This window comes from Alosa alosa, chromosome 19, assembly GCF_017589495.1.
Source record: "Alosa alosa isolate M-15738 ecotype Scorff River chromosome 19, AALO_Geno_1.1, whole genome shotgun sequence".
In the NCBI taxonomy this organism is placed as follows: Eukaryota; Metazoa; Chordata; class Actinopteri; order Clupeiformes; family Clupeidae; genus Alosa; species Alosa alosa.
Window position 1 is genome coordinate 26,209,635 of NC_063207.1, and position 21,135 is coordinate 26,230,769.

General features: G+C 41.3%; 1 protein-coding gene and 1 pseudogene across 1 annotated transcript; both read left to right on the top strand.

The window, feature by feature from the left end:
- Positions 1-3,977: 3,977 nt before the first annotated feature.
- On the top strand, positions 3,978-6,833 carry LOC125284125 (perforin-1-like). Its single transcript, XM_048227905.1, has 4 exons — positions 3,978-4,040; positions 4,208-4,239; positions 4,738-5,302; positions 5,446-6,833. The coding sequence occupies exons 2-4, from the start codon at positions 4,218-4,220 to the stop codon at positions 6,452-6,454; spliced, it is 1,596 nt and encodes a 531-aa protein (XP_048083862.1). The 5' UTR covers positions 3,978-4,040; positions 4,208-4,217; the 3' UTR covers positions 6,455-6,833.
- LOC125312369 lies at positions 6,456-14,347 on the top strand (annotated as a pseudogene).
- Positions 14,348-21,135: the final 6,788 nt, after the last annotated feature.

Below are 21,135 nucleotides of genomic sequence, written 5' to 3' on the forward strand. Positions count from 1 at the left end.
TCTTAAGTAAAGGAATTGTGTACTTCGTCCACCTCTGGTGGCACTCACTCAATGCACTCTCAGGCAATGCACACAGGTTGGTACAGAGACAAATACACATACAGTACACTGGCACAACACACACACACACACACACACACACACACACAGGAACATACTCACACAGTTATACTATACACCACACACTCAAATTAGGTATTTTAATGGTGCATTCATGATACGTCGGATATTTGGGAATCCCGCCCTCCGACTCAAGAAAAATGGTTTGAACGCATCACATTTTATGCTCAGTGACTCGTTTAAAAAACTTGTACCTCGAGCTCCCCGACATAACGCCAAAATCACACACACACAAACACACACACATAATTGATCTTAGACTTAAGTAGGCTGATCTAGATCTTCAGTGAGGGAACCTTTTAAAAAGTTGTTTCCATAAAACATTGTGGATAGGCAGTTCAGCTGTTTCTGTAGATTAGAAATATGTCTGTCCTCAAGACACACACACACACACACACACACACACACTGAGCATACAAAACAATAGATTTCCAATAGCACATTAAGTGGAAGGCATTTTGACATCTGGCAGGTGACTGAAGTACACACCCTTATACTTTTGTCTAAAAAGGAAAATGATGATTTCATGACACTCACACAGATTCAGGTAAAGCGAAAGGACATTTCATTTTAGTTTCATTTCACCTGAAGCTGAGCACTGGCCAACAGTGTTTCCTACAAATAGAAACTTAAACAGTTACAGGAATTCTCTGTGCCACTGAGAACACTAGACAAAGGATAGACTATGCCAGTGGTCGCCAACACGGTGCTATGAGGCGCCCCCAGCGCACCTTCTAAAAAAAGCCAACAGGTCGCCTGCAGATCACGCTCTAAAAACATGCTCCATTGTGAAGTTTTCAATAGATATTTAAGTCTAGACCAGAACCATTTTAAGAATGTACTGTATGTAGCCATACATCTATAACATTAAATTGATATTGGGGATACCTTACAAATTGTAGCTGCATTAAATTTTAACCTTTGGCTCCAAATCCGTTTCCCATTCAATCTTTAAACAGAAGCGGAGCACATACTCTCTGCTTGCACGCATAGACAGTAAAGGGGAAAAGTTCTGTGGCCATTCCATGTTTGTCAAATAAGGTTCTTGCATGATTGTTCAAGGAACAAAAACAATTGCTTTAGCTCACAGGGCTTTTGTCCTCCGTAGGCTACTGCTAGCCTGGGTTTTCCCATGCTGCCTTATGCGCACGATTTTATTCACGCTGCTAGGCAGCCTGGATTCCATGGAGCAAATTTTCGCCTCAGTTACGGTTCCCACACACAGCTGCGTTCCGTCAACACATGCCAGTGGGTGTTCCCGACGGTAGCTATGCAAATGACTTGAAGTAAAATCGTAATGTGATTGGTTGGTGCCGTCCGTAGATTGGCTTGATTGGCCGGTGCCGTCTGTCGGTGCAGCAACAGCTGAACTCCTTCAGTTCGGCAATGGATCACGTGAGCCCAGCTATGTGTGGGAGCCGTTAGGGGACCAATCACAGAACGGAGGGAGGGCAGCAAGACGATGACGACACATCGAAGCCGTTATGAGCTACATACAGACGCATCTGATAGACATTCGTAGCGCCCAATAAACGGCTCTGGGCATTCATAAACCACGTTTCAAATACGAGAAAATGAATGCCTAGTTCCCAGATCCCATCTCAATGAGATGAGGTCTGACATTAGCCAGGCTAGGCTACTGCCGTATAATAGCACTGAAAATTTTGTGGCCTGAGCTGGACTGTGCATTACCTTTTTTGTCAGATCATGGAGAGATTTCAGGTGTGCAATAACTTTAAAAGGCGTCTTCATATGTTAGGGTGGTATGGGGGCGATTACTATTAAAATGTAAAACCGAATTGTCCACTGAAATCAGAACTTAAACAACCCCTGAATCCATAATGGTGGGTATACATGTAAATTGGGTACAAATTGTAACCCAAATTATTAATTGCACAAAAAGATTGTTTTTTTTTTGTTCAAAAAAATTAGATTAGATTCCCCATGCAAACTTTGAAATGAGCAAACTGAACAAAAATATTGGTAGTGTTGCATGTTGATATTAAAGTATTGAAGAATCAGATGAAAATACAGTTATAAAGACTTATAGGCCTACAACATATTGATAATTTAAAAGTAAAAATCACATACTGTAGGCCTATTATTTAGGAGGACTACCCTCGCAATAAAGGGGTGAGGGTCTGTTCGTTTCAAATGAGTAGCCCCATGATTTCAGGTCTTCAGGTAGCCCTAATTCCCAAAAAGGTTGGAGACCCCTGGACTATGCTATTCACATTATAATACTAAAAGATTTGAGGGCTCTGCTGATTAACCATAAAAAAATTAAAAAAAATAATACCATGATAATACTATAGATGCTTTAGCATATGCCATAGCATTGCCGCTGAAATCGTTTAGCTTAGGTGATTGAGTTTTCATTCTTAACATTTTTTCTGACGTTCAAAGTCTCTGTGTTAATTTTTTTGACGTGCCAACACCTAAAGCTTTTATTAGTACTAATCAATGACACATCATTTGATGAACTCAAATCTGAGGATGTCACCCAGCAGTCAGCTATGTGGGAGAGCAGGATGAACAACTACAGTATCACACTCAGAAACATTCAAAAAAGGCACAGAAATGAAAATGAAAGCATACAATTTTCACAATGGAAAAATGTAAACCTGCAGCCTAGTATGTGTTTGGATTTCATCCAAACTGTGCAGAAATTAGGGGTTTTGGCACCTAAAAGTCAAAGATGTCTTAATCCAAAGGTCAACTTAATTACAGCCTCTATAGGTAGAGAAGACTATCCACTGCAGACATTACCACTAAAATAAAATTACTTTATATCTAGTCTCTCTTTAATGACTACAAATAGCTGCTAGAAATAAATATCTCACTGTCGCCTATAGGATAACCATTGAATCAGCACCATCTTATCTGAGCACTATTCAGCTCAATTGCCCATCTCGACTACACTGGTGTGATGAAGAGCATCTGTTGTCTCTACCTTCCCTCAGGATGACGAGATCACAGAATAATCTTTTCCTTCATGATTCCTCGGTGCTGGAATTGCCTACCTAGTGCTGTTCTTGTGATATCCTTGGTATATTTCAGAAACATTTAACATATCATCTATCAAATCAGTTCGTTTAATTGAGCCTTACTGTAGTAAATTCTTATGTGATTTATGACGATTGATGATGATGATGATGACGGCGACAATGCTGATTGATGTTAATGATTAGCCAATTTCTAAACTTAAATGTTCTTGTTATAATTGATGTTCTTACAATATCTGTGTATTGTTTAGGCTTACTGGCTTACTACTAACTTATTGTGATGTAAGTCGCTAAATGGATAAACGTGTCTACTAAGTATTAGGCGGGTCTATATATGGGGAAAAAACCACCTAACCGCAACAACTTCCCGACCATGCTGCCAATTCAGTCTACTCAAAGCATAGAGAGTGATGGACATAATTTCATTCTGCTAGTTTTTAACCTATATTTTTTCCCCCACAACTTTTGTCTTGAACTGTCCAGGGAAAACAGATTAAACACCCTAAACTATATATTTTCTAAAAGCATTTAACCTATAGATGACTGATAATACCATTTAAGACATGTATTATCTTCTTCTGAGGTTGAACCCTATGTTGACCCGTCTATATCCATAACCATAGAAAAGAAAAGGAAAAGAAAGCTTCAAAATTCATCCATGCAAATTAATCTACAGTATCAGGGAAACACTTGCCAAGACATTACAAAAGAAATGCTTTGGTGAATGTATTCAAAACATGGAATGTTACATGTCCTGTTGCACAGTTTTGCAAAGAACATGGGTGGGACCTACTTCAATAACATTCACTTTGAAAAGATAATCGACCTTGACCTACGTGTCAGAGTATATAAGCGATGCTGAACTCACCTGCACACAAGTCAGATATCATACAGTGCTGCATAGAGCAAAGAAAGGTAAGTGATTGGGTAGTCACGGCTTACTGGTCTGATGTATTAGTGATCTCTTTTTGAAATGACTTGATATACTAATTCTAAAGTACTTAAAAACGAGTAACTGTGATGTCTTCATTCTCTTGAACCTTAATTTAACTGACTGGAAAATATTTCTACTTTTTTCACAGACTGACTTGAATGAAAAAAATGTTTACCAGAGGCAAGTTTACCATTGTTTGCATTTGCACTATCCAGTGATAAATCTGGATGGTCCATTTTCTCTGTTTTTCTCAAAAACAATCTGGGATATGGTCTTTTCTGCTAAATTTCTACTGGTTTGGTTTGGTTGGGGGGGGAAATCTGGGCTGAGCTTGGAGACAAAGTACTCTGGTGGTGTTTCTGTATAGAATTAATATCTCCTTGCATAATTTCAGATTGCATTTATTTACGAATTGGCGAACTGTGTTAAGTTTCCAAAGCAATTAGTTAAATAATTATTCTTATATAATAATTCAAACTTTTCTTGAAATGGGGTTTGCACACTGAATTATAGTAGCGATAAACTTTTAGATCTGAGAACAAGACTGAGAGAAGCATAACTGAGAAGATCTTCGGAAAGAGGATTTTCTATTTTGCTAAATAAACTGTTACACATTATGTTTATTATGTTTGATTTGATGCAGAGTTTGATTTTGGATTTTGCCTCTCGAAACTTTAGGCTTTAAAATGGCTCCATATCGTCCGCTGTCTTCCCGTCCATACCTGATGCCCCTGGGCGCTCTTCTGGTACTGGCATACCTGAGCCCAGCCCTCTGCACCTGTAGGAAGGGCAGCCCCAATGAGTGCATGGATGCTCCTTTCATTCCAGGCCATGACCTGGTGGGTGAAGGCTTTGACATTGTGAAGATGCAGCGCAAGAGGGCCTACATCATCGACGTGAAGACATACCTGAATGCTGATAATACTTGCCAAGTGTGTGAGAACGACGAGATGGACCATGAGCTCCAGAAGCTTCCGTTGTCTGTTGTAGATTGGCGCTCAAACTCCAAGTGCAGTCTCTCCCTCAACAGTGCTATGTATGAGTCAGCCACAGAGCTTGTGCACAGCACTGCCTCACAGATCAAAAACGATTGGAAATTGGGGCTCGATTTGGAAAAATTTGGTGTGGGAGCAGGAGTGGAGGTGGGAATGGGAAGGTCCCATGTAGCCAGATTTGCCTTTTCAAAGGCCAAGAAGGACCGCTTCACATTCTTCATCCATGAGTTCAACTGCACATATTACAGGTGAGTTCTTAACACATCTGCACACACATTTGTATATACATTACAATAGTGGCTGGATGAAATATGGTGATGGCAAAGTAGCATGGCATACCCTATTATGAAAATGACGTATTTTCCGTCCCATTCCTTCATTGCTCCCACAGCTTCCGAGTCTCTAACACTGCACGTCTAAGCAGAGAGTTTTCTCAAGATATTAGCCGCCTGCCCAGGGACTACAATAGCAAAAAACAACAGTACAAACAGCTCCTTAACACCTACGGTACTCATTATCTATCACAGGTAGACCTGGGAGGGAGAGTGAGGACAGTAAGTGCTATTCGCACCTGCCTTACCATACTCAATAGCCAAACCACCGGGGAAATAAAAGACTGTTTGTCTGCTCAATTGTCTCTGACCTTTGGTCTGTCCATTATTGACCCTAAAGTAACCCCAAAAGCAGAGGTATGCTCCTCGATGTTGAACAGCAAAGACATGATAGTCACCAGCACCTACAGATACATTAACCAAATCACAGAAATAGTTCCTGGGGATGTGTGGATCGGGACCCTCAACAATGACACCACAGGGTTTGAATTCTGGTTTGACCAGCTGAAGGAAGATCCAGGTGTGGTGAGCTATTCCCTGAACCCGCTGTCCATGCTGATAACTGATAAGGTCATCAAAGACAATGTGAAGACTGCCATTAAGGAATACCTGAAGGACAATGCCAACCCCCCCAACTCTGACAGCCTTAGCTGCAAGTCAGGCAACTGCTGCCCGAAAGAGACCTCTAGAGCCAAAAAACTGCAGATTAACCTGAGAGCCACAGGTCTGAGAGGTGACTGGTATGGTGTCACTGAGGCATTTGCCACTGTTCAGTATGGATCAGACATAAGGACAACCAATCAAGTCAACTCTGATGATCCTGACTGGGACGAGCTGGATTTTGGAAATGTGCAAACATTCAGTCCGTCTCTGATAATTAATGTGTATGATAAAGACTGGTGGAGAAATGAAAGTCTAGGATCCTTCAACTTCAATCTTAAAAAAGGATCAAACACAGAAATACGCTCCTTTGGGTCCAGCACTGTCATACTCTCCTACACTCTAACTTGTGATGATCATCTGACTGGAGACCAGTGTGACCAGTACACACCTGATATCACACTATAGCATGGTCACCCTCAACCAACAGGTGACTAAACCAATCTGAAGAGTGTGCTCTGAATCAGTAAAAGGGCTTTTGATTTGATTTTTTTGATCATATTCTTCTCTTCCCCTGGAAACGTACAATTAGTGGTGACAGTTCTAGGAGACTTTCAGGAATCGCATTCATATACATAAATGCATACAACCCTAACTTGGCATACTGTAATACAAAGGTTATTTGAACTATATTTCTTTCTTGTCCTGTTTTCCTGATTCCTTTACTCTAGATTAAAATGATAATCACATACTTATATTGTAGCCTAATGCTAAGCAATGTGAAGGTGTCTTTGATTGCATTGTTAAATGTATTTACGCACACCAATAAAGACATGCAACTTTAAAACTGCTGGTTGTTATTATTCAATATGCACTACTTTATTAAGAGCACTAAGGGGAATAAGATTAACGTATACAGAGGTACAGATGCTGCTAAGAATTCATAATTAAATTAATCAGAAAATGACAGAAATGTTCACTACTCCTTACTGAGAAGTTGAGAGGATAAATTATGAAAACGTTTCATCAGGCCTACCTCATAGGTGGGTTCATTAATTTACGTAAGTCATCTCACTAACTCAAATACTGTCTGTGTATGTATATTATATCAATTGTTATTTAAATAGAAGCAAACAAGGCAATTCCTTCAAAATGGCTATTGTAGTGACAGTTCATTATCTTTACTGGCATACCTACTTCAACACTATTTTCAACAAAGACATGTTTAAATGATTCAGGTCTTTCTGAGTAACAATAGTATGATTATCTTTTTTGGAAATGGCAATGTACTTTTTATTTATTCTATGTATTTACTTTAATTCCTCAAGGTAAATACAGACTGTATGTATCATGATGTCTAACATGTCAAAGCAAACATTAATAATAGCAAATAAATTACAGCTGAAACTAAAACAATACAAAATAGATCCTAAATAGCCTACATGACTAGAGAGAATTTAAGGGAAATAAAACTTCTCACTCAACTCACGGTAAACTGCAATAGCCTAATCTTCTTTGAATTTCAAAACATCTTATTCTATTGTCCTCTTCACAGAGGCATCAAAGCAAAATATCAAATAAGGAAATGACAACACAAGAAAAGAGTTCCTTCTCAGTGACGTAGCCTAATCTACCATCATTGCAGAATTGTTGACATAAATAGCTTGATTCTCATACTGTCACAAAGTCTTTGCTGTAGCCTAGTTGGAGAGTGCAGGTATGAGCTAGCCTGGGTGTTCCCATGCTGGCTTGCGCACGATTTGATTCACGCTGCTAAGGCAGCCTGGAGACCATGGAGCAAATTTTCGCCTGAGATAGGGAACCAATCACAGAACAGGGGGGGAAAGCAAGACGATGATGAGCTATGCACAGACGCATTTGATAGACATCCGTGGCACCCAATAAACGGATCTGGGCATTTTTTTCAAATACGAGAAAATGAACGTTTGGTTCCCAGACCACGTCTCATTGAGAAGTGGTGGCGCTAGCCAGGCTAGGTATGAGCAAGAACATAAGAGACATTCCGTCAAATGGCGAAAGTGCGAGGAGAATGATTGGATAGCACCAAAAGAACATTTTGATAACTTGTCTATAAAAAAGAAACCTCGTCCAGTAAGTATGCAGCAAGTAATTTGATATCACTTGCATCATGTAAACATGTAGACAATGATGGTTAGAATATAAATGGAGACAACAGGGGTGAGGTCAATAGTAACATTTTGTGTTGAACTGACAGCCAAAACCAAATGATGCCATCACAATCGCTGTGTCTTCGCGAACATTATTCAATATGAAAAAAGAGAGACAAGTAAATGAAGACGAAGGGCTGGAGAAATATGTTCAGTATCAACTGGAGCATGAAGACCAACCTCTTTTACCCGGGGTGGCATTTCCATTTGTGAAGGTAAAACATTATTTTGTGAATGATTCTCATTCCTCATTAATGTCTTCTTTAACTGTATCACTAATTTGTATTTTTATGGCCAACAACACCGTGAACAACACCATTCTCTATAACTGACCTGTGGAGAGATGGCTTTGTGAGTCATCATTGGACTCGTATACATTCCAACTCTCTGAGCTTTATCTTAAGTTTAAGAACCCAGCATACTACACAACATGTAGCCTATTTCCTGAGAAGTTCAAACTTGCAGAAGTAGCCAACATGGTTTTGACTCTTGGGATGTAAGTTAACTTCAAAGGAAAGACAAACAAGGAAAAGAAAGATGAACTTCTGTAGTGACAACATGATGGTGGTGTTTTTGAGGGGGATTTGAAACAGTTTGTTTACTTCAGAACTTGCACTGGATAGAGAAAGTAATTTTATGAAGTTATCTAACAGAGAGAATGTACCCTTTACATTATCTATAGACTACCACATCCACTTGTCTTCATAAGTGAGGGCTGATAGAAATTATTAAACAAGACAGAACAGGAAAATATGCCATCACTCTATAGATTAATTTTAAGTCAAACCGATGTACAATGCTATACATTTCCTCTCAGTTCTAAATCTTATGTGCAGGTCAGAAAAGATGGTGTCATAGTTACAGTACCTCTATGTGTTCACCACAAACAAAAGGAGCTGTAGTCTAGCACTAATAGGGGCCGAAAAACATGCACGCTATGCTTCTGTTAACAAGTGTAATAATGACCAGCTCACCTTTTCATCAGAAAATATTTACCACACCTCTACAAACTTACTGACAAAGTCAGTAGATCAAAAGCTACTTTATACACTACACCAGATCCAGATCTACATGTTGATATTACTACACCAACTACAGAAAGCTTCTTGTTTACTGTTTACTGAACACATGACTCATTCTGCTCTTCCGCGTGTTACGGTCAAAGTCAGAAAGCAACCCTTTTCACTTCCTTAGGCACAAAGCAGATAAAGATCAAAGATCAAAAGATAAAGTCAAAATGGCCTAAAGAACACTGTATTATACAGTATTCAATAACATACATAATTTGTACTTGTGTTCTATGCTAGAATTCTTTGTGAGAAATACAAATGTGTGGACTAGCAACGGTGTCTCTTTGGAATAGGCTCTCATGAATGTGAACTCACGTTTACGAGAACTCTATCCAGACAGCGAGGAACTGTTTGACATTGTCCTAATGACAAACAACCAGGCCCAGGTTGGAGTACGTCTCATCAACAGCATCAATCATTATGGTAAGACCAAGCTCTTAGAACCAGAGGGAGTATCACCTCATGATATGTTGTATGATATGGATGTCAGCTCATTGCCTGTGAGTTTATTCATTGCCTCTGACTCATTGTAATGGAAAGACAAACACACATTGACTCTCTACTTGACCTCTACTTGTCCAAGGACTCAGAGAAGGTCAGAGAGGCCATAGAGGAAGGTATGTAAACACAGTAGTGGTGTTTCCTTTCAACTTTTTAATGCAGTTTGACCATTTGAATAAGATTTAATCCTGACTGGAAACACTTGAAATGTACAATCTTCTAAAGCACATAAAAATTTGATTCACTAGAGGGGGATGGATTAACTCTCAATTTGCTAATATAATGTGATTAAAGTTGATGGAAACAGCTTCCCAACATGTTTCTGTAAACACTGCCCTAACGACCTTACGTTTTGACCCCACATCTGTTCAGAACTCTTTTCGCACATTCATAACACAGAGGATGAAAACGCATGCTGATGTGCATCTCTTTAAATGTTGTTGCAAACGGAAGTTCAAGAGGCACCTGACGAAAATTGCCACGCCTCCATTTCCCCCTAACCAGGTAACTTAGTCAAGGCTCACCTGCCGACGCACTGCTTCAGTTTGTTCTGCTCGCAAGTCGATCAAGCAGCTCGCAATGGAACTAGACATCTACGCCTCAGCCAGCGATCCGGAGGATGATTCAGCCATTATTCCTCCCTCAGAGACTTCGGTATCTCACCGTCGTGGTCACCCTAGCCAAGCCGCAGTCCCTTCGGAAGCGCATACTCCGGTCGCGCCGGAATTGTTCCCCAGCTCCTTCTCGGGGATCCGTACGATCAACAACCCCCAGCTGCCGCCGGTTTTCCACCAGGGGAGATAATCCATGGACAATTTCCCGCATCAGGAGTGAACTGAGTAAGCGTTGCATTCGCTTCCCCCGCAACGCAAGAAAGGACGAGCTACTACGGCTGCTCCAGGCTTCCAGCAGCCAACCTCAAACTCCCACACCCGATTAAAGCGCTCATGCGCCCCCAAACCAAGGCCAGTACTCTCTGGAGCTTTTTCCCCTCCTTTTCCCCGACCCTTTCGAAGGGCAGAGCGACGAAGGGTTACGTCCTTCACCCCCCGGTTCTGGTCCTCCCCTTCCCACTCAACCAAGCACCAGTGACGCAGCGCAGGGCTTGGCTTTCCCGCCGTTAACCGATACGGCACCAGCTAGGCGAATGGTAGTCCGCAGACTTCGAACCGCGTTCGAGCCAGTGCCCTTTCCCCCACCAATGGCTGCGCCATCGGTGTTCCCTTATTCCTCTTTCCCCGGAGCTGCGCCACCACGTAATCCTCTCTCCGCACCTCACACCCTCCCCCCCGCCTCGTATAGCTCACTCCCTAACGGTCCTTACCAACCACCTCTTACGGCTCACGTTTCAGCGTCAGGATCCGGTCTTCTGCACCACCTCGCTCCCCCCGACGGCCAAACTGGCGCAAGGTCTGCTGCTTGGCGCTTGCCCTCCTACACTCTAGCGTCAGCTGTTCAGCTACCCCCTCCGCCGCATGCTCCGATTAACGAGCCTCCACCTGACCTTCCCTCAGTAACCAAATCCTATCAGGTGCGGACTTTGACTTATCATCTCTCGTCCCCCTTTTCCGAACAATCCCAGCATCGTGACATCGATTGTGACTCCGTGGTTTTGTCCCTGAAATCATCCGGCCCGCTACTCGCATTCTGTCTTCTGTCTTTCCCTGAGTTTGTGCTAGCTTTCTCACGCTACCTGGAGGTAATTTGCTCCATCTTCCCTAACAGGCGTAGAGAATTAAACAAATATTTTAACATCATAGCAGGGCTAGCCGTAACGTATGGGGGCACTCACTTCAATGCTTACCACCACCTCTTTTCGTCTAAATGCGCTGCCCGAGTAGGTCTTTGGAACCAATGCCCTTACTGGGGAGCTCTCGACGTAGAAATACATAACCGTATTTTCTTGGGCTGCCGCTCTATATCCTGTGCCTTATGCTGCAGATCTGACCATGAGTCAGCCAACTGCTTTTTCATTGAAGGGAATTCCAACCAGCGAAAAACTGCGGTGCCAAAATCCACCTCCTCCGTCCCTAATCTACCTCAATCGACCGGCACCGTTCCAGCCCAAGCTGCCTTTCCTACGCAGCAGGTTTGCTTCCGCTTCAACGCCTCCAAGTGCCGAATGTCTTCCTGCAAGTACCTCCATGCAGTTACTGTGCCAGGCTCATGCACGCATTGTTTGTCCTGTCCACCCTACAATAGAAAAGAATAACAAGTACTTGTCTACTCCAATCAATGTGTCAAGGCCAGAAGCAGAATTAGTTTCTCATACAGACAGAGCTTTCTCAGAGTATCTGATCTCAGGTCTCCAAAACGGTTTCCATCCTGGCATCACTGCTATCCCAACCACGTCCTTTATCTGTAAAAATCTGCTATCCGTAATGAGAGAACCAGTGGCCGTAGACCAGCTTTTGGCTAACGAAGTACAGTCTGGCTTCATGATAGGCCCTTTCAGTCTGGCTTCATGATCGGCCCTTTCTCCTCCCTATCCAAATTTTAGGATCAATCCTATCGGCGTCGCGACTCGGAAATATTCCGGCAAAAAGAGACTAATAGTCGATCTCTCCGCTCCCCATAACGGGTTAGTCCCCAGCATCAACAGCCTCGTGCCTCTCGAAGACTATTATATGTGCTACCAAAACGGCGGATAACGCTATCCAGCTGATTAAGATAGCGGGCGCCAATTGCTGGTTATTTAAAGCGGACATTACTGCAGCATTTAAAGTAATGCCCATAAACCCAGATTTTTGGCATTTGTTCGGTGTTCAGTGGCAAGGGAAATTCTACTTTGCCGTCAGATTAACGTTTGGCTGCCGCAGCAGCCCTAAAATTTTCGACACCCTGTCAGAAGCTTTGTGTTGGATTCTGCAAAACAACTACAAAGTACCGCTCTTAGTCCACTTGTTGGATGATTTTCTAACTGTCACACCTCAATCAGATCCCCCCGCGGCCGGGCGTGAATCTGTCTTGAGAGTTTTCAAGTCCCTGGGCGTGCCCATTTCAGAGGAGAAAACAAGCGGCCACGCTACTACTCTAGAATTTCTCGGCATCACCCTTGATACAGTTAACTCATCCTCGTCGCTCCCGAAAGAGAAAATCGACCACATTTTAATAATCATAGATTGCTTCAATGCGGCCCCCAAAACTAAGCAAGAAGTCCTGTCACTTCTGGGCCATCTCAATTTTGCAATGAGGGTAATTCCCCAAGGCAGACCCTTCATATCCAACCTCCTCTCAGCCGCAAATTCAGTACCAGCTCTTCACGACTTAGTCGTTATAGACGAGCAATGCTTATTAGATCTAGACTTATGGCGATTATTTCTCACGCAATGGAACGGTCTGTCCATGTTCTACATGACCGCTGTTCTTCCCCCACGGATCTCCAGTTTTTCACTGATGCAGAGCCTTCTATCGGGTTCAGAGGTTACCTCAACAGTCGTTGGTTTGCCAGCTCCTGGCCTCCAGAGCTGGCAAACTTGCCTCCAGGAGAAGCCTCCTCAGCTGTATACGAGACGTACCCGGTCGTAATCGGCGCACACCTATGGGAAGTGTGGAGCTACTTTGAGCCTCGTAAATGGTGTAAAACAGTGATTTATTTGCATGGCTAGGCCGATGCCCGTGGTACCCCCATCGAAAACCTGTTGGTAGCATCGGCTAACTAGCACCAGATTTCGGAGTGCAGGGGACAAGCCGAGATGAGACAAAAGTTCACACTCGGTATCATGTTTCAACACACTTTAGGTCAATATCACACTGAACTTCTCCTTTTATTGGAAACCAAGCTAGTGACAATCTACCAAATATGTATCTGATTCTTTGGACTCCTCTATTAAGTAATGCTAAAAAGGTTGCTTTTTGAACCTGAACACTGTTGAAGCTATAATGCATTTCAGAGGTATATTGATGTCTTTGTGATTAAAGGGATTGCTGCCGCTACTATGTTTGCCTGTGACAATGAGAACGAGCTGAGTGACACACAGCCAAGCGTCGCCTTTGATGGAGATGCCGTTCTGTTCTCAGACGAATCAAGGATCATAGCGAAGACGCAAGGACTGGACACATTCTTTGAGCACGAGAAGACATTTGAAAACAAGCCCCTAGCACAGGTGGGACTGTGAAATGAATACAATATATTAATATGTAAAATATATTACATATATCACATATATGTAATGTATTTTACATATTATATATTACATATATCATTACATATATTTTACAGCTTTACAAATTCTGTATAAGAAATAGTGAAAAACAAAATGTCTATATTCACAGGGGCCTCTGAAAGGATTTCTGGGGGCACTGGGGAAATTTCAGCAAAATTCTATGCCAAGGGGAAACGTTTGAGCTGTCCCATCCGCACATACCTTGTTACCGCTCGGAGTGCAGCCAGTGCAGGGGCTCGAGTCCTGAAGACCTTCAGAAGCTGGGGCCTGGAGGTGGACGAAGCACTGTTCTTGGCAGTAGCTCCAAAAGGACCCCTGCTGCGAAAGATCAGGCCTCATATCTTCTTTGATGATCAAATGTTCCACATTGAAGGAGCCCAAGAACTGGGAACAATTGCTGCTCATGTACCCTATGGAATTGGACAGAAATACTAAACTGTAAAGGGAATCTCTTACAGGAAAGCAATTTAAGAAATTGACAAAAAAAAGCTAGTAAAGGTAGAGTCCATAACTCTACCTTTACACCAAGTCCAAATTTTTGGACGAAATATTAACACAAAAACACTCAAGCACCGAGTACATAATTTGTTGAGATGAAGAAAAATACATTTCAGACTGAACAAATTGTATCCTTTGTGTGTAACATTCGGTCCAAGTGCTGACACCCCCAATTCTCTCTCTCTCTCCCACTCTCCTGTTTCCTGTCACTCTTCATTGTCCTATCTGAATAAAGGCAAAAAAATATTACTGTCCCACAAGTAGGATGGCCAGACGTCCTGCTTTAGGGAGGACAGTCCTGTCCAGCGTCCTGCACAACATCAAGCTGGACGCGTATTTGTCCTGCTTTTTGAGACAGGCTTGAAGAGCGGAGTTCTAGAATCTTTGCTGGGACGCAGCACAACATCCAATGCAGTAACATATCTAGTCTAACAAATGATTGGCTAAGAGCGGTGTCAGATAAATATCTGAGCAGATATCATTGGTTAAAAACGTCACCAAGGCTCTATGTGCTCCTACGTCATATGTATTCCGGCTTCATTGACAGAAAGTTAGCCTACTGGTTAGCGCTTCGGACTTTGAACCCCAACCAGTAGGAACGGCTGAAGTGCCCTTGAGCAAGGCACCTAACCCCTCACTGCTCCCTGAGCGCCGCTGTAGCTGGCAGCTCACAGCGTCGGGATTAGTGTGTGCTTCACCTCTCTGTGTGTTCACTGTGTGCTGAGTGTGTTTCACTAATTCACGGATTGGGATTCACTATTCAGCTACACAAACATATCTTCTTTAAACTTTAACGGACACCTCCCCCCCACACACCCCACACACACACCTCCCCCCAACATTCAAAATCAATTGTATGCACCATATTGCTATGTAGCATAGTAATATTATACACCATGTGAATGCTGTGACTCTTGGGAATCCAAAAATGACCATTTTTACGTAGTCTGTATAGTGCTTTACATTTTCAGATTGATCATAATATGTCTTAATTAAATTTAATCCCTGCTGCCCTCCTCCGTTTTTGGTGCTACCCTGACCTCTGGCTGCAGTGTAGCAGCAGCACAATAAGTAGATGCAACATATTGGGTACTGAAATATTCACAAGAATCCATAGAAATTGAATCTTCATGTTGTTTTATCCAATATTAGTTGTGCAGATGTATAGTTTATCTTACACAACCATTGAACCAACAAAGTAAATGCAAAAATAGAGACTTTTGTGTAACTATTCCATATTTTGTGTAGTCATTTTATATCAGAACACCTGACATACAATCCAAATAGTCTACAAGAAACCTCAGAGTGCTACCTTTCATTTGAGACCAAGATTATGCTTCTGGAGAGGTTGCTACACAGTAAGGCTTTTATTGTCAGTATGCATTTTGGGTAACCAAAAGTCCTATGGGGAGTTTCCATAGGGCATTTTACAAAACGCATGAGCATAGCCTACCTTGGTAAATAATGGTCTAAATAGTCTTTTCATTCTACATTGATCTACTTTTGCACAAAGCTTCACAAGACCTGGTGCTAGGGCTCAGTTGTGTTTCTAAGTCCATTCAAGTGACCTAGAGGGCTGAATTGTGGTCAGTTCAGAAATGCTTGCAATCCGGCAGGAAGAAAAAAATATATTCTAGCCTCTGTAGCCCTGTGTCAGTACATCACACAGTTATATTCTGATGGTCTCTACTGAAACTACTGTGTCTCAGCTTTCCAAAGAGGTCAAGCATTTGATGGTGGGCCAAATTGGGTGAGGCTTCTAGAGTATAAGAACAGTGCGATTTCAGGGTAAAAGCCTAGAAATGGCCTGAGATGGATAATAGTTAAAGCACACAAAATTGTATTGTAAATGAGAGTATACCAGAGTCCTATGTACACCATAGTAATTTATTGATATGCCGCATAATGTCCTGCTTTTTGGTGTTATGGAAATGGTCACCCTACCCACAAGTGATGGATAATAGTTAAACCACACAAAATTGTATTGTAAATGAGAGTATATCAGAGTCCTATGTACACGATAGTAATTTATTGATATGCCGCATAATGTCATGCTTTTTGGTGTTATGGAAATGGTCCCCCTACCCACAAGTGATGCCCTGTTGATTGAAACAAGACATAACATAAGATAGATAGATAGATAGATAGATAGATGGCACGTGGGAAAATGCATTGTGATTTCAAGTGATTTTGAATGCCGAGGATTTACTACTTTGTGTGTGGTCAATGAGAGAAGTTATATCCTAAAAGAATATTTGGATGGCAAGTTGTCAGTAGTGTGACATAGCAGGATAGGTAATTAGCAGTAGGCTACCCTAACAGTAGGCTAGCCCTTAAAGGAGAATGCCGGTGTGATATTGACCTAAAGTGTATTGAAACATGATACCGAGTGTGAACGTATGTCTCATAGCCCATCTCGGCTTGTCCCCTGCAATCCAAAATCTGACGCTAGTTAGCCGATGCTACCAACAGCTTTTGGGTCATTCTACGAAACCGGTGCCTTTTCACTTTGACATTTTTTTTAAAAATCATGTAGGACAAGCCATATTTTAAGACATCCACATGATATAAGACATATATGACCTGCATAAAAAAAATCCCTATTAATATTTTCCTTTTTATTGTAGCCCAGGTGTCTTTTTTTTACCACCCCGTAACGGACAAGATGCGTTCCATTTAGACATAATGCATAAATTGAATTCAGAACATTTAATTGGAGATTTGCAGAATTTAGATTCTAATCTTCAAACTGTGAATTCCGCATGCCCATTGGTTGGTGTTTTGAACAATATTGGCTATTTTACTCCCTATTGTCAAATTAAAGTTACATGTGTAAATAGGCCCACTTCATCACACTATGATATTCACTCACTCTCTAGTATTTAAAAAAAAAAAAACACATGTTATGGGGTGGTAAGTCATGTTACAGGGTGGTAAATCCTGTTACGGGGTGGTTAATTTTGTTTGTTTCCATAATTTAACAATAATTTGATTAGTTCTGGACATATGTGTGGACTGTTAATGTCGTAATAAGGCAAGATCCAAAGTATATATAAACATATTTATTGATATGAAGTTTAAAAATGCAAATTTATGTCATGATATACTGGGTACATTCAACATGGATAGATTTCAGAAGATTGAGTACATTCATTTTTGAAATATGATCATAAAATTGGGTACATTGAAAAAGATAAAGTACTCTCAGGAGGGGTGTCAAAGCCTTCATTCTAGCCTTAGCCTACCCTGGAAATCCAGAGTTCTCATAAAGAGCACTATGGAATTGTCTGGAGACACTCTGGCAATGAGCATTGATGCACGTTACTTTTTCCCATTGCATCCCGTGGAACCAATCAAATCGTATCTGACATAGGCGGGCCAGAGGCGCGCTAAACTGATGACGACAGCACTGCAACGTTGGAAACATTGATCGTAGTGTTATCCAATTGCGTCTAAGTCCGGAATCATTCAGAGTAAACATTGGTCTGGTGTTATCCAATTGCGTGAAGTGAGATTTTCAAATGCATGCTTGGTGCCACCCCTCGAGTTGGGCCATTACATGATTGTTCGTGGCCAGACCCTTAATCTTTCTAGATTATCAGGGTGTGGATTTTCCAGGCTAGCCTTTGCCCGTATTCTCCTTTCAGGGCTAGTCCACACGTACCAAACCGATCTTTTTTTCCTCCGTCTTCCCTGGAACGGTATCAAGAATATTTGCGTCCAAACGGATCCATCTCAACACGTTACTTCATATCCCAGGCCTAGAGGTGGCACTGTTTCTGTTACAGAAATTGACCAAAGCTTGCGTGCTGTAGGCTATACAAACAGACAGAATAGGCTACGACGAAAATGGCTAGTGCAAGAAAACCAGAATTGTTTGTGTGGACTGATAGTGAACTGTCAACTGTAGTCAACTGTAAAACTAATAAACTTCATTTTTACGGTTTGTGAAGGGTGCAGTCCCGTCCTTTATTTGGCTAACGCAGGTACAAATAATCTGCTTTACTTTCTTTGGTTGTAGGATAGTCCGCGATTCACATTAGTTTTGGCTATCACCGCAAGTGCATAGGCTACTGAACGCTAGGCCTACCCAAGTTCTAGGCTATTCCATCGCCACATTTATAATATTGCTATAATACCTTCGTTAGTAACATTTAACCTTACACCGCACTTCTCTAGTAAATGGACGGGGCCTCATTCTGTTCCTTCCACTTTTTCCTTAACTTAACAACTTCTTCCTTCTTTCGACATCTCATCTCCATCTTTGCCGTTCCATCTCTAGATACTGCTGCCTCCTCTCTGGATCAGCATTGCGGCGAGCACAGAATAGTCACAGCATTACTCATTGGAGCCATGATTGTCTGCAAATTATGAAAATTATCATAATTATTTACACTGACTAGGGGTGTGTGCCAAGTTGAGAGAGACAGAGAGAGAGAGATAGTTCATGACTGGGTTGTCACTAGATACACAAAAAAGCTAAGTACTCTCACATTTTGAAATGCATTCATTTGCTGTGATGACCGCAGAAACCTCCGTTCTGCTTGTAGTTAGCCCTTCCCAACAAGTCCATCACAACTAGTTAATAATTATTTCTCACCACAATAGTCTCCAGTAGGCTAACATTGGCATACAATATAGTCATAAAATATTAACAGTGACCAATGCATACTGATGAACCAGCATTCAACAGATTAGCTGGTTGCTATGGACTCATTGCTACGGGCTCACTGCAGAAAGAACAGAGGTTTTCCCCAGTCATCACAGTATGTAAAACTATATATAAATATAATTTTTATGAATTGTGTAATCTAAATGGCAATGACAACCACTCTATATTCCCCTTATCACCTCCTCTACATTCCCCTTACCACCCCATAACGATACAAAGTGTTATGGGGTGGTATGTTACGGGGTGGTAAATTTCACCTCTGAATGACTGCAGCTAGCACTGTAATTGACTAGCTAAGATAGCAAATATACCATTCAGTTTAAAATTTCCTTCACTTTACATTACAGTTGAAAAAAAAACCCTAATTTAACAGTTTCCCTATCTATTATACGTTATGGGGTGGTAAGGTTAAGCTTAACGGACCCTATCTAACTACCAAAAAGAGCAAATAAATCATATCAAATTGTGTGGGAACTTGCCTGCTTGAGACCTTGGCTCCTGCAAGGGTTTGAGTGATGTCATCTGCTGTCTGTGATGTCACTTAAAGAAACAGTGTCTTTGTAATAGCCAGAACATGTAAGCGTTATGGGGTGGTATGTAAAACTACGGGACGGGCATAAATCATGATTTTTGTATGGGAAATCATACTTTTATTTTAAAAAAACATATAGTATAGTATCAAGAGCATAAATTTGGTTAAAAAATGAAATGTTCTAATTAATATATTAGGTGCGAATTCCATATGTGACTTTCCGGACGTGGGGAAATTGGCCATGTCCTTGGTAAAGATGACTAAAAAGTGTAGGATATATATTTACAATGACATTGAAATATGCAGGGTCATTCCACGTCAATTCAACCAGGGCCCACGCACTTAGGTCTCAAAAAATTCTGAAAAAATTACCAGGTGTACCTATGTTACCCAGGAGACACACTGTAAAATTACTCTTATGTAAGATCAATACTTTCCAAGATACAGCCAGTTTTACAGAGGGAGGGGGTGTCGATTTTGTTCGGGCTCTTTTTTTTGTCAAAGTTCACAAGCCCACAGCGCAAGAACTAAACCATGTAGGAGGCTCAAATTTTGCATGCTGGTACAGTACATAAATAGGAATAGTATGTAGCAAAATCGTCACATTTGGTCTGGATAATCCTGCATGGTCATAGCTGTCCCTCAAAGTTGATACAAATTTTATTGGAGTTTTTGGCTGGGCTCTGTTTAAGCCTTCAGAAGACATATTTGTACTCAACATAGGCTCTTGATTTATTTTCCTTACTGAGATAAGTAGAAACACTCTCACAAAAAACAATGAACAGAAAATAAATTCCTTCAGGGTCTGAACAGCAGACCATCAATATGTTTTGTATAGAGCTACCACAGGTTACTCTATACAACCACAGGTGGCAGTGTGGTGACTCTATATAAAACATATTGATGTCAATGGGGCATTTCACCCATGTTCAGGGTGGAAAATAAAAAAGAAAGATTTGCATAAGACAAGTCAAATTGGTGTTTTCAAAAAGAAGGGATCATGGAGAATAAGGAAAAACATATTTAAAAAATCTTTGTATATTCCCACAAGGTGTTTGGGTGCTCTGAAAATGATAACCAAAATGATTTTTCAGACTTGTGAGGTCTGCTGTTCAGACCCTGAAGGGATTTATTTTCTGTTCATTGCTTTTTGTGAGAGTGTTTCTACTTATCTTAGTAAGGAAAATAAATCAAGAGCCTATGTTGAGTACAAATATGTCTTCTGAAGGCTTAAACAGAGCCCAGCCAAAAACTCCAATACAATTTGTATAAACTTTGAGGGACAGCTATGACCATGCAGGATTATCCAGACCAAACGTGACGATTTTGCTACATACTATTCCTATTTATGTACCAGCATGCAAAATTTGAGCCTCCTACATGGTTTAGTTCTTGGCGCTTGTGGGCTTGTGAACTTTGACAAAAAAAAGAGAGCCCTAACAAAAATCGACACCCCCCCCCTGTAAACTGGCTGTATCTTGGAAAGTATTGATCTTACATAAGAGTAATTTTACAGTGTGT

Excerpts from the sequence above, each read along its gene's own strand:
- LOC125284125 (XM_048227905.1), top strand. The coding sequence starts at position 4,218 with ATGAAAAAAATGTTTACCAGAG. Across the intron at positions 4,240-4,737 it reads GAAAAAAATGTTTACCAGAG|GCTTTAAAATGGCTCCATAT; the intron begins GCAAGTTTACCA and ends TCGAAACTTTAG. Across the intron at positions 5,303-5,445 it reads TTCAACTGCACATATTACAG|CTTCCGAGTCTCTAACACTG; the intron begins GTGAGTTCTTAA and ends TTGCTCCCACAG.